Source organism: Dendropsophus ebraccatus, chromosome 5 (assembly GCF_027789765.1).
Source record: "Dendropsophus ebraccatus isolate aDenEbr1 chromosome 5, aDenEbr1.pat, whole genome shotgun sequence".
NCBI lineage: Eukaryota > Metazoa > Chordata > Amphibia > Anura > Hylidae > Dendropsophus > Dendropsophus ebraccatus.
Window position 1 is genome coordinate 159,262,291 of NC_091458.1, and position 14,427 is coordinate 159,276,717.

Consider the following 14,427-nt stretch of genomic DNA (forward strand, 5'->3'; position numbering starts at 1 on the left):
ACACCGGAAGTACGTCACTGCCTCCTTCCCTGCGTTCCACACGGGAGTAGAGTCTGCGCTCCAAACACAGGAAGTCTCCTCTCTGCGGCTGTCAGTGTGAGTGCCAAGCGGAGAAGGGATGGTGTAAGTGTTGGCGTAGCAGGTTGTTTTGCTTGTTTGCCTCCGTAAGACGAAGATAGATGCAAAGTATTGTAGTACCGTGAGGTGGAGGGTGGCTGCTGCCATGCTGGGGCCCTGTACCTGTTACACGTTAGTCCTCACCTTTAACCTCAGCATGCACTGCCTGCACTCCAGCTGTGTCCGAGGATCTGCACTATGCTCCGGTGCTGCAACACTGCAGGGACCTGGGAATCTGCATTAAGGTAAGTGTGACAGGATACAAGTGACTGTGTCATCTGTATTGTGAGAGCTCCCAGCTCCGACAGCTCCCAGCTCCGACAGCTCCCAGCCCCCACAGCTCCCAGCCCCGACAGCTCCTAGCTCCGACAGCTCCTAGCTCCGACAGCTCCTAGCTCTGACAGCTCCTAGCTCTGACAGCTCCTAGCTCTGACAGCTCCTAGCTCTGACAGCTCCCAGCCCCGACAGCTCCCAGCCCCGTGCACTAACACTGACAGCTCCCAGCCCCGTGCACTAACACTGACAGCTCCCAGCCCCGTGCACTAACACTGACAGCTCCCAGCCCCGTGCACTAACACTGACAGCTCCCAGCCCCGTGCACTAACACTGACAGCTCCCAGCCCCGTGCACTAACACTGACAGCTCCCAGCCCCGTGCACTAACACTGACAGCTCCCAGCCCCGTGCACTAACACTGACAGCTCCCAGCCCCGTGCACTAACACTGACAGCTCCCAGCCCCGTGCACTAACACTGACAGCTCCCAGCCCCGTGCACTAACACTGACAGCTCCCAGCCCCGTGCACTAACACTGACAGCTCCCAGCCCCGTGCACTAACACTGACAGCTCCCAGCCCCGTGCACTAACACTGACAGCTCCCAGCCCCGTGCACTAACACTGACAGCTCCCAGCCCCGTGCACTAACACTGACAGCTCCCAGCCCCGTGCACTAACACTGACAGCTCCCAGCCCCGTGCACTAACACTGACAGCTCCCAGCCCCGTGCACTAACACTGACAGCTCCCAGCCCCGTGCACTAACACTGACAGCTCCCAGCCCCGTGCACTAACACTGACAGCTCCCAGCCCCGTGCACTAACACTGACAGCTCCCAGCCCCGCGCACTAACACCGACAGCTCCCAGCCCCGTGCACTAACACTGACAGCTCCCAGCCCCGTGCACTAACACTGACAGCTCCCAGCCCCGTGCAGTAACACTGACAGCTCCCAGCCCCGTGCAATAACACCGACAGCTCCCAGCCCCGTGCACTAACACTGACAGCTCCCAGCCCCGTGCACTAACACTGACAGCCCCGTGCACTAACACTGACAGCTCCCAGCCCCGTGCACTAACACTGACAGCCCCGTGCACTAACACTGACAGCTCCCAGCCCCGTGCAGTAACACTGACAGCTCCCAGCCCCGTGCACTAACACAGTGACAGCTCCCAGCCCCGTGCACTAACACAGTGACAGCTCCCAGCCCCGTGCACTAACACCGACAGCTCCCAGCCCCGTGCACTAACACCGACAGCTCCCAGCCCCGTGCACTAACACCGACAGCTCCCAGCCCCGTGCACTAACACTGACAGCTCTCAGCCCCGTGCACTAACACTATGACAGCTCCCAGCCCCGTGCACTAACACTGACAGCTCCCAGCCCCATGCACTAACACTGACAGCCAGGGATGGATGGATGAAGCAGAGTCTGGCCTGGGATGCCTTCATGTATAGGATGCTTCCCCTAGGTTGATGGTGATGGTAAAGAGCAACAGTGAATCCCCATAGAAAACCTCTCCTGCTCTGGACAGTTCCTGACATGGACAGAGGTGGCAGCAGAGAGCGCTGTGTCAGACTGGAGAGAATACACACCTTCCTGCAGGACATACAAATTTTACACACTTTGATAAATCTGGGCCTTTATTAATGTATAACATTTGTTTTCTATATTAATTCTGTTTAGGGGAATCCAGGGAGGAGTCGTATTCTTTAACTTTCTTTGAGTGTAGAAAAGATTTTGACAGAAAACAAAAATAAATCCTACAAATGGCCGAGCGTGGAGCCCACATCACTACAGCTCCCCCGGATGATGGGCGACCTTCTATCTTTGAAGTTGTGGCTCAGGAGAGTTTGATGGTGGCGGTAAGGCCTGCGCTGCATCATATCGTCAAGGTAAGAGATACAGGGAGAAAAACCTGTGCACCTTAAAGGGGTATTCCGCTATCAGAGAATATCACCCCAAGATATATGTCACTAATATTACTGGGTTTAGTGTACGTTTGCATCCTTCATCCCAACAGATTGGTAATATTGGTCAGGTCTGGTGGTGTTATCCAGTCACAGTGTGGCAGTATTGGTCAGGTGTGGTATGGCAGTGTTATCCAGTCACAGTGTGGCGGTATTGGTCAGGTGTGGTATGGCAGTGTTATCCAGTCACAGTATGGCGGTATTGGTCAGGTCTGGTGTGGCGGTGTTATCCAGTCACAGTATGGTAATATTGGTCAGGTCTGGTATGGCGGTGTTATCCAGTCACAGTATGGCGGTATTGGTCAGGTCTGGTATGGTGGTGTTATCCAGTCACAGTATGGTGGTATTGGTCAGGTCTGGTATGGGTGTTATCCAGTCACAGTATGGCGATATTGGTCAGGTTTGGTATGGTGGTGTTCTCCAGTCACAGTATGGTGGTATTGGTCAGGTCTGGTATGGGTGTTATCCAGTCACAGTATGGCGGTATTGGTCAGGTCTGGTATGGTGGTGTTATCCAGTCACAGTATGGTGGTATTGGTCAGGTCTGGTATGGGTGTTATCCAGTCACAGTATGGCGATATTGGTCAGGTTTGGTATGGTGGTGTTCTCCAGTCACAGTATGGTGGTATTGGTCAGGTCTGGTATGGGTGTTATCCAGTCACAGTATGGCGATATTGGTCAGGTTTGGTATGGTGGTGTTCTCCAGTCACAGTATAGCGGTATTGGTCAGGTCTGGTATGGCAGTGTTATCCAGTCACAGTGTGTCGGTATTGGTCAGATCTGGTATGGCGGTGTTATCCAGTCACAGTATGGCGGTATTGGTCAGGTCTGATATGGTGGTGTTATCCAGTCACAGTATGGCGGTATTGGTCAGGTCTGGTATGGCAGTGTTATCCAGCACAGTATAGCGGTATTGGTCATGTCTGGTATGGCAGTGTTATCCAGACACAGTATGGCCGTATTGGTCAGATCTGGTGTGGCGGTGTTATCCAGTCACAGTATGGCGGTATTGGTCAGGTCTGGTATAGCGCTGTTATCCAGTCACAGTATGGCGGTATTGGTCAGGTCTGATATGGTGGTGTTATCCAGTCACAGTATGGCGGTATTGGTCAGGTCTGGCGGTGTTATCCAGTCACAGTATGGTGGTATTGGTCAGGTCTGGTATAGCAGTGTTATCCAGTCACAGTGTGGCGGTATTGTTTAGGTCTGTTGTGGCGGTAATAAATGTAATTCCTGGAGCTATTACCTACCAATCCTGTGGTGAGAATTCCCTCAGACAATATGCAGACAGCTCTAATCACTGATTCTATGTGGAAATATGTTTTTTTTTTAAGCTGTTAAAAGCCATGAAAAATTTTTCTCCATGTAGAGAAATCTATGTGGTTGATACCTGGCTTCCATTTCTTCCCCAGTATCATGTGCTGTCACCAGGATTAGTAGCCATACACCTATTGGTTACTGCATGAGGGTCTGGCATCTGCTGCATGTGGTGACGTACAGTAAATGTGGGAACGCGGCCTAAAACTGATCAGATATCAATATGATGATCAGAACCTTGAAAATAATGATGATGATTGGTGAGAGAAGATGGGGGGTCTGCAGGTTTAGCGCTGGGGGCAGCAGCAGCTGGGAATACCGCCCTGTTACCCCATTTTAGTTTAGGACCCACATAAATTGGGAACCTTGAAGCGGTGTGGGGACTTATACACTTTTATGGAATTGTAACTAACCCCTGATGCTACTATTATATCGTGCTGAGGAGCAGACGGTCAGTGTGAGCCACGTGGATGTGCCACCATGTCTCTTTTTATTTCTCCATGAAACTACTTTGTATATCTCATCAAATTTAATATTTTTGCTAATACATTAAATTAGCCAACTTGCTTCCTTCTCCTGACATTCTGCTTATTGTCTAGGTTACTGAGCACAGCTCTGCTCTAAAAGCACCGATCATACTAATTATAGGCTAGATGTATAGGCACTATTAGGGAGATTTATCAGACATGGTGTAAAGTAGAACTGGCTCAGTCGCCCCTAGCAACCAATCAGATTCCACCTTTCATTTCCCAAAGAATCTGTAAGGAATGAAAAGTGGAATCTGATTGGTTGCTAGGGGCAACTGAGACAGCTCTACATTACACTAGTTTGATAAATCTCCCCTTATACCTCTACAGTATAATGATTCTGATCACTGCTTTTAGAGTAGAGCTGTGGTCAGTAACCTGGAGCAGGTTTGCTAAATAAATAACTTGGGAATTGCTCATTAAATATAGCTGAAATCCTGAATACTGCATGGACTACGCCATGTTTGTGCTGCTCACTTTTACGCCAATTCTTACAGGTCCTCGCAGAATCGAACCCGGCCCGCTTTGGCCCTTTATGGCGATGGTTTGATGAGCTGTACACCCTGCTCGATCTGCTCCTCCAGCAGCACTACTTGTCATGGGCCGGCGCTTCTTTCTCTGAGAACTTCTATGGACTTAAGAGAGTGGCCGTAGGAAAAAGCCTTGGCCTGCGAGGGAAGGAATACTGGAGGTCGCTGGCGCTGCTGGTGCTGCTGCCGTATCTGCGGGTGAAGCTGGAGAAGTTTATTAACAGAATGCGCGAAGAAGAGGACTATTCAATACAAAACCCGACGTCCTTCAGGAAAAGATGTTATAAGGCCGTTCTGGCGTCCTATCCCTTTGTGAAGCTGTCCTGGGAGGGGTGCTTCCTTATCTATCAGCTGAGATATATCCTATGGAATACCAGTCACCACTCACCGCTGCTGCGGATCGCAGGGGTGCAGCTCACTAGACTGACACTAGAAGATTTACAGGCTATGGATGCGGCTACAGAGAAGATGGCGTCCGCACAGTCCACCCTCAGGTAACTTACAAGTAATCCACTCACATTGATAAGGCTATTCAGACTAGCCAGACTCTTAAAGGGGTACTCCAGGGAAAATCTTTTTCCTTCTAATCAACTGGTGTCAGAAAGTTATATAGATCTGTAATTTACTTCTATTTAAAAAGTCTTCAAAAGCTTATCAGCTGCTGTATGTCCTGCAGGAAGTGGTGTATTCTCTCCAGTCTGACACAGTGCTCTCTGCTGCCACCTCTGTCCATGTCAGGAACTGTCCAGAGAAGCAGCAAATCCCCGTAGAAAACCTTTTCTGCTCTGGACAGTTCCTGACATGGACAGAGGTGGCAGCAGAGAGCACTGTGTCAGACTGGAGATAATACACCACTTCCTGCAGGACATACAGTAGCTAATAAGTAATGAAACCAGTTGATTTGAAAGAAAAAGATGTTCGCTGGAGTACCCCTTTCAGGGCCTTTTACACAGGCCAATTATCGTCCAGGACTGTTAATAGAAACATTCTTTTGGCCGATAATGAGTAAACTGAAGTCGTGCACTTGATAGCAAAACGGAACTGATAGCAGTGCTGCCGTGTGATCCAGCATCCCACTCTCCAGCCGCTGCTGTATCTTCAGGCTGCCCCTTTCAGCTGTCAATCATTCTGGAAGAGGCAGCAACCGGAGAGCAGGAAAAGAGAGGGATGCCGGATCACACAGCAGTGCAGAAGCTCAGTATGAACTGTGTGATCTGCACGGATATATGCATATATGCGCTGTTATATAAGGATCCCACAGTTAAAGTGTAATTATTTTTTTTTTTACAGAAATCAGTAGTATAAGCGATTTTAAGAAACTCTATAATAGGTTTTATTAGGCAAAAAAGCCTCTTTCTGTACTCAAAAAGCAATTTCCCAGCCTCCCCCCACACTTTTTTATCTGTTCATTATCAGGCAAATCCGTCTTCATTACAGTGAAGCCAGTGAAGATGGGTTCTGCTGTATCCATTATATCCTATGGAGGGGGGGAGGGGCCAAGGGGCATGAGGGAGCAGGAAGAGGTGACATGAAGGTCAGCTGTTTGTAGACTGTCTGGGCACCTAAAACGCTGGATTCAGAGGTCAGAAAGGTCAGTCTAGGAACTTGCTGAGAGAAGATTGCAGGGTGTTGTGCTGTGCAGGACTGCTCCGCGCTCACTCACTCCTCTCAGCCCCTCCCCTCTCCATAGAAAAAAATGGATACAGAAATCCTGCTTCTTCTGGACTCAGGGGGAGCTAGAAAAATAGCTTTTTCAGTCCAGAAGGAAACTCTCTTGGTAAATAAAACCTATTACAGAGTTTCTTAAAATCCCTTGTACTATTGATATTTATTGTTTTCAGAAAAATGACCCTGAAATGACAGGTGCGCTTTAAGGAGCTATAGTTTTATGTTCATTGGCTACAATTAAATGAAGTGCATGTATTGTTACTCCACATTCCCACTGCTCCAGAGCTTAATAGTGACAGGCTTTACAACACTCTGATGCTTGGCACTGTACTTGGAGATGAACGGTTTCCATTAGACTCCTTGTGCACATGTGTTTGCTCTAAATAAGATTTGTACCTCTGCAGTTACGGAGCCAGAAGAGCAATGGCAGCGGCTATGCACTATGCACCCCCAGCACTACGGCCATATTCCCACATTTCGTGCACAATGTGTTCAGAGCTCCATAAATGTTGATGTCGGGAGCTCCGAACTCTGTTCCATAGCACGTTGTCCATATTTACGGACCGTGGGACTATGGCTTAGTGACGCTGCTCTGTAACTGCGGTTTGCTGTTGTACAATGCAGTAATCTGCAGAGGGACATGAGCCATTACAGGCAGGTATAACAGCTTGGCTTTTGTAATGCAGCATTTATTATTGTTCCTGCTTTCTCCTCAGCGTGGGCGCCATATTGAAAAAGGCTCTGGGTGGCGTGTCAGTGACGGTATCTTCTGGCCTCTCGCTGGGCGTCTTCTTCCTGCAGTTTCTGGAGTGGTGGTATTCTGCCGAAAACCAAGAGACTGTGAAGTCTTTGAGCACATTGCCTGCTCCCACCGCTCCCATTCATTTCGACCTGGTGACCTATTCTCCTCTCCTGCCCAAACTGAAGACAGTTTGCCCGCTCTGTCGGAAAGTAAGAGTGAACGACACGGCTCTGGGAACCTCGGGCTACGTCTTCTGCTACCGGTGTGCCTATTACTATGTGAAGAATCACCAGCGCTGCCCAGTGAGCGGCTACCCAACCGAGCTCCAGCATCTGATACGGCTCTACACTCCGGACGGTTAGACCGGGCCTGGACTGAGCACCGAAGACTTGGGGAGATGGAACACCCAAGAAGCCAGTATTGTAGTAGATACTTTACACACTTGGATCCTGAGATTTTCAAGCAGTTTGGTAGATGTCGCCTGAACCACATAAGGATTTCTTCATTCTTGAAGACAAAACGAGAACTTCACGATTGTTTAGTCACTAAAATGTAATGAAAACTCATTTTCATGGAGTTCTTTAAAACGATCAGTCCCGGAATATAGATGTAGAGTTTGTACTGAGGCTTTATAATAGAGATTGACAAAATAATTTATATACTGGTAATAAATTGGCATGATTTTACTTCTCACCACCAAGATACTAGAGTGCTAATATGGTTCCCAGCAGCATAGTATAGCTCTGCCATGCAGTCCCCGAAGCGACCAGCTGCAGCCGTGAAAAGGTTGTTTTATTCCACCGCACAAGTACAGGAGCGGCAACCAGTCATCTGGGCGGGGAGTCACGGAACTCTGCCTGTCAGCACGCAGTGCAGAGATGATTGACAGGCAGAGAGTGGTGACTAGTCACAGACAGCTCCCTGTCCAGATGACTAGTTGCTGCCCCTCTCCTGTCCTTGTGTGGTGGAATAAAACTAATTTTTCACCGCTGTAAAGCCACTGCTGCAGATACGACTGGTCGCTTCGAGGAGCTGCACAGTAGAACTATACTGTGCAGCAAGGAACCATGTCAGCACAATCGTGCCCTTTAATAGTAAAAGATTAAATACATATAAAAGAAAACGCACAAATAAGCATTAGAAAATTATTAGAATTATTAGTGTCAAATTGTGGAAAATATCAGTATTTAACGTTGTGATCTATAGATGCACTTCATTCACCAACACAAACCATTAAAATCAATGAGATTAGCGCAATTTCTATAGGGCTGTGTCCAACTTGCTATAAGAATTCTGGTTTAGGGTATATTCACACGGGCGGGCTCGCAGCGAGATTCTCGCTGCGAGCCCGGCAGGTCCTGGCAGTTCCCATACACTACATACTTGCTGCGGTCTAAACGACCCTTCTGCTCCCGCCCGGCTCCCCCGCTGTAAGCATACATTACCTGTCCTTGCTGCACGGGTCCGGCGTCCTGCTCTCCTGTCCGGCCAATCAGTGGCTGCGCCTGGGCAACACACTGATTGGCCGGACGGGAGAGCAGGACGCCGGACCCGTGCAGCAAGGACAGGTAAAGTATACTTACAGCGGGGGAGCCGGCTGGGAGCAGAAGGGGTTAAGGGCGGTATAATTACATACTCGCTGCGGTCGTTTAGACCGCAGCAAGTATGTAGTGTATGGGAACTGCCAGGACCTGCCGGGCTCGCAGCGAGAATCTCGCTGCAAGCCCGCCCGTGTGAATATACCCTTAGGCAAAAAGCTCTTGCAGGTAAGTCTATAGGATAGCCATGTACCATAGCTATCAGCCAACCACTGTCCTATCAGACCTCCACATACATGCGCTCACTGAGGGGATGTTCCTACATGTTGCAGGAACACAATGAAGGACGGCTGGACAACAATTAAAGAAGTCTGGGGTTAGACTTTTTTTTTTTTAAAGAGCCGGGGAGGAGGTGGCTGAACATAACAACATGCACCTATCTCCTGGGGTAAATAAGGTAGCAAAGGGGCAGCACGATGCCGCAGTTGGTAGGACTGTAGCCTTGCAGCGCTGGGGTCCTGGGTTGAAATCCAACTAAGGGAAACATCTGCAAAGAGTTTGTATGTTCTCTGTGTTTTTTAGATTGAATTTTAATTGTGAGCCCTAATGGGGACAGGGAATAAAATTGGCAAACTATACAAAGTGCTGCGGAATCAGTGTGCGCCATACAAATAACTGTATTATTATTACTACGCAGTGAAAATGCATGTGTGACTGTGAATACAGCCTGAGCAGGAAGAAATGCCTTTGAAGTGTACCTGTTATTTAAAACAAACTTTTGACATGTCATAGAGATGTGTTCAGACATATACCAATTGTGAGAACGAGCTGAGAGAAGACCACGCTAATGGTGCGTTTACACAGACAGATTTATCTGACAGATCTTAGAAGCCAAAACCAGGAGCAGACTATAAACAGGGATCAGGTCATAAAGGAAAGACTTAGATCTATCCTCTTTTTAAATCCATTCCTGGCTTTGGCTTCCAAAATCTGTCAGATAAATCTTTGTGTAAACGCACCCTAATCCTAAGTTTACACAAGGCAACCGATCGCACGTTTAACGATTTCAAAATAACAATTTTTTTTTATAACGATCAGTGTTTATCGTACGGAAAAATCGTTTTGCGATCGGGCGCCGACAGTACGCCCCCCCTCCCCCCGGCGCCACTCCAATCGCCCCCACCGCCGCGGCCAAGAGCATACGTTACCTGCTCCGCGCCGGGAATTTCAAACGGCTCCTCTTCAGCACTAATTGGCTGAAGGGGAGCCGTTTGAAATTCCCAGATCCCCTCTTCAGCCAATCAATGCAAGGCAGCACTGATTGGCTGAAGAGGAGCCGTTTAAAATTCTCAGCTCATCTCTTCAGCCAATCAATGCGCTGAAGAGGGGAGCCGGGGATCTTAAAGACCTGCTGCACGGAGCAGGTAACGTATGCTCTTGGCCACGGCGGTGGGGGCAATCGGAACGATAGCGGGTGGGGGTGTCGATCAGAGCAGAGACGGCGGCTGCGAATTCGATCGTTAGTGCGAAAATTCGCCTGATAATCGCTCTTGTAAACTTAGCATAAGGGCCACATTAGACGGCCCGATCCCTATAGTAAACTAGTGCCGATCTGTGCTCATTTACTGAGCCTATTATATATCCCAATTATCATGCAGCAAGGATTATATATAAATTATATATATATTATAATCTCATTAGAGATGTCTGTTTAGCCCTTGCATTAAAAGTGAGGTCCATATCTTACCTGTCCGTGCTCCCCAGTTTTCTCTTGGCTTCTGCCTGCGATCTGCAGCCTTTGGTGAAACTTTAGAGATAGTCTTTGATTGGTCGACCATAGAATGGAGTGTATGGTGCGAAGATGCGTGTGGTGGTGAGAGGGTAATCCACCGGGATTCCTCAGTGTGAACATACCCTAACAGCACTGCCAAAGGGTTTGTGTTGAACAAACCTGGCAGCCTTATATATTAAACTTACCAACTATAAACCACCACTAACCTTATAAAAAATAAACCATGTTCAACGTAACTTGTCATTCTGTACTGGTGTAAGAAAACTCATTCTGTTCTGGCCGCCACTGTCATCACCAGTATGTAGCAGGGTGTGGATGGCACAGCGGCAGCCGCGGTGTAATAGACTCCTTTGGCCCATGGTCCAGGTACATCATTGTGCTTGGAGATGACGGAGGACCAGGCGTTCAGCAGTCATTTATCATATAGGCCAACACTGAGGACACAGCTGCAGTCAGTTATCATACAGACAATTCCATACACAGCTGCTATTTCTCATCTTAATGTCTGGAATTTTTTTCAGTACAGGTCAAGCAATTTTATTTTATTTTTTTTTGTAAATCATGTGATTCCAAGACTTCCACTGATGATTGGGGGAGACAAAAAAATGCCAGTGTGCATATAGACATGACATTTTTACCCCCTGAATACAAGTCTATCAGGGAAAAAAACATGAAATGAAAGAATAGTGGAGCTTACAATACAGTATTGTGGCTGAGGTCAATCCTGTACCAAAGGGTGAAGGACATAAGATTGGAGAAAATATAGAAATGTCCATTACAATAAGCTGGATATGTATTATTTATAATGAATCAGAGGATTAAAAATATTAAATAATCTTGGAACTCAAATGTATGAATAGAAATAAAAGTAAAAATAAAAATGGGAAATGAACAGTTAAAATATAATTGTGGGGGGGGGGGGGGGGGGGGGAGTAAACAGTAAACACTGCCAAAGTACAAACACACTGAAATACACTACAAGGTACTGACAGATCTTTATTTATGCACATATCCACATTTTGTAAGTTCATACATAATATAGGACAGATATGTTAGGAAGCATGGGTGGCTGCATATAGGAACGGATGAGGTCACAGTGTAAGAAATATGATTATTGACAATATTAATATTAATGCATACTAATACTGAGCAATAACATTCCCACGTAAATTCTAGGGGACAATCAGCAAAGAAAGTACACAACAACGCATATAAATACAAGGAATTATATTATATACAAAGGCAAATGAACGGTGTGAAAGATAAGCAAACAAAATCATAAAACCTGCACAAACTAACCCACCACCAATATGAGACAGTACATAAAGCAATGATCAGAAATAATCAGACAAAACCCCAAAACAACAATAACGAATCCCACAGAGATACAACAGCAAATAACCCACCACAAATCCAAGCAGATTATGAAGCAATAATCAGAAATAATCAGACAATAACCCTAAATCAATAATAATGAACCAACACAGTTATCACAACCAACCATCTACCATAACAAGAATACAAAAATAGAATAATGAACAGCCAGCAATATATCTACCAAGTCTGAACGCCAGTCCTCCCGGCCCAGATCCTTCCAATAGTTTGATCTCCCCAGGAATCTCTCCCATAGATCTTAGCATCCGGCGTGCTAAGAGACACCAAGCTCAGAGACCTCCAAGCTACCTCCCAGGGTGTCCAAAACCTGGGTATTTTATAGTGATTTTAGACTCCCACTTCAGTATTTTCCCATGGGTGCTGGAGACACCGAGTCTCTGTCCTTCATCAAAGCAAGTTCTCTGATCTTTGTGCTTTCTCTCCCAATACGCAAAAGAATGACGATGTCATCTTATCCTGTACTTAACGAGTAAACTTCTTCTTCGTTTGCGCATTGTGAGAGATCGCACCAGCAGACACTGACTACGACTTCTTCAGGCACATGAATCCTTCTATCTTCAGGAGCCTTTGTAATGTAACTAAACAAACATTTCTCTGGCCTCCTGATTAACACTGTAGAACTAACAATCACCCCTGGTTAAACTGTTTATAGGAATCGAATTTAGACTCTATATTGCTGACTGTTCTTACAAATGTCCAACATTAATTCCAAATACATAGAACCAGATTTTATCCCTGTACGTCATTTCTTACGTCATCGCTGTATATCTTACAACAGCACAACTCACAAGTCCTTCAAAAGTGATTTATTTACAAGGTCCAGTAGATCTCACATGGTGTCATATCAGATGTACAGCACCCTGTGAGTTACACTACTTGTGAAGGACGTGTGAGGTATGACGGCTGGGCCGCTTTCTTGTGGAAATGATACTTACACGTATTGAAGTATGGATGATGGGAGTAAAGATAAATGAATTTACAGGATGAACAGAGAAGCGCTTCATTAGCTCGACAAACGGCTTTTCAGCTGCGGCCCTTGAAATTTATGCTGGTGGAGGAAAAGAGGCGGAACGGCTCCAGGCAGGGGACTAGTGTTATAGAACTTTGTAATGTGTGTTAGTTAAGAGAAAAAAAAACGCGGGAGTCGTCCTTTAGTTTTACACATGAATAGAACGTCATTCTATTCATGCGCAGGACTTAAAGTGAATGTACCGCTGGTGCATTTGCTTTAACTTGGAAAAAAAAAAAATACCAACACAAGTCAGTTACCTACACTGAATGGTTGTTGAATAAAAGGGGTAGTGCGGCGCTAAACAATAATTCACTAAATAACACACATTACAAAGTTATACAACAATGTATGTTATGTTAGTGAATGACCCCCCTCCCCGTGTCCCCCCCACCCCCTGGAAGTGTAGTGCTCTATACTTAAAATCACGGCTGAGCAGGTGATGATGCCGGGGGGAGGGGGGCAGCATGAAGGAGGGCTGGTGGCCTCCCGAAGATGACATCATTGTCGCAAGATGGCGGCCGGGGTCGCCACGAATCAGGTGAGTACAGAGCACTACACTTTTAGGTCTAGCGTGGGTGAGGGGACACAGGGAAGGGGGCCATTCACATACATAACAACGTTGTATAACTTTATAATGTGTGTTATTTAGTGAATTATTGTTTAGCGCCGCACTACCCCTTTAAGAAAAATAATCACAGCCTCCTAGGGTAATGAAACAAAAATATTGTATACTCACCTGCTTAAAGGGTATAAACCCACACACCGTATACACAGCGTATTTACTGCTGCGATACGCAGCGAATACGCAGCAAAAACGCAACAAATACGCAACAAAAACGCAGCAGATTAGATCTAAATAACTGAACTCAGCATTAAATCTTCACCATCAAACTGCTGCGTATTTGCTGCGTATTTGTTGCGTATTTGCTGCGTATACGGTGTGTGGGTTTGTACCCTAAAGGGGCTGTCCAGGAACTATTCACACTTTGCCATGATGTAGGGGATAAGTTAGTGATGCATACTTACCTCTCCTGCCGCTGCTCCTCGGCTCTATTCCCCAGTACACCATCGCTCACACGGCCTGTAGAGAAGAAAATGCATCGGTTCAATATGAGAATTAACATCTGACACCATTTTTCTTCTCTAATTCTCTATAAATCTGCTGGAAAATGAGTTGAATCCAGCAGCGAGGTCCTTGGTCTCAGCTCAGAGAGAAGATCACATGATCAGCGACTGGTCAGCGCGGACGGAATCGTCGTACACTACCAGCTCATATTACATCACACTCATCACCGCTGAACACGTCCGCCAGCTCTGGATCATTTCCATTTTAAAAAAATTGTATGCGTTACTGATCACATGACTCAGTCACATGATTTGTTACAAAATAAATCAAATACAAAAAAAAAAAAAAAAAAGTGTCACATATTGGGGGCTTCACGTGGTGTGTAAATTTCTTTTCCCTGAAGACAAGTAGACAAAAGCAGCAAAAAAACACAAAAAAAAACTGCAAAGTGTGAACTCAGCCAAGACACTTTTAACAAAA

At 46.6% G+C, this 14,427-nt stretch overlaps 1 protein-coding gene and 1 non-coding gene across 2 annotated transcripts; one reads left to right on the forward strand and one right to left on the reverse strand.

Annotated features, from left to right (window-relative positions):
- Positions 1 to 71: 71 nt before the first annotated feature.
- On the forward strand, positions 72 to 8,449 carry PEX12 (peroxisomal biogenesis factor 12). The gene is made up of 4 exons (XM_069972713.1): positions 72 to 362; positions 2,077 to 2,285; positions 4,702 to 5,228; positions 7,119 to 8,449. Exons 2-4 carry the CDS (start codon positions 2,160 to 2,162, stop codon positions 7,504 to 7,506), a joined length of 1,041 nt encoding a protein of 346 aa, XP_069828814.1. The 5' UTR covers positions 72 to 362; positions 2,077 to 2,159; the 3' UTR covers positions 7,507 to 8,449.
- Positions 8,450 to 14,083: 5,634 nt separating this feature from the next.
- LOC138794244 (Z30 small nucleolar RNA) lies at positions 14,084 to 14,178 on the reverse strand. The gene has a single exon (XR_011363400.1). It is a non-coding gene; the product is annotated as a Z30 small nucleolar RNA (small nucleolar RNA).
- Positions 14,179 to 14,427: the final 249 nt, after the last annotated feature.

What these genes read in the sequence shown, in the direction of transcription:
- PEX12 (XM_069972713.1), top strand. Translation starts at nt 2,160, where the DNA reads ATGGCCGAGCGTGGAGCCCACATCACTACAGCTCCCCCGGATGATGGG. An exon ending in CGCTGCATCATATCGTCAAG is followed by an intron (nt 2,286 to 4,701) that starts GTAAGAGATACA and finishes CAATTCTTACAG; the next exon opens with GTCCTCGCAGAATCGAACCC. An exon ending in TCCGCACAGTCCACCCTCAG is followed by an intron (nt 5,229 to 7,118) that starts GTAACTTACAAG and finishes CTTTCTCCTCAG; the next exon opens with CGTGGGCGCCATATTGAAAA.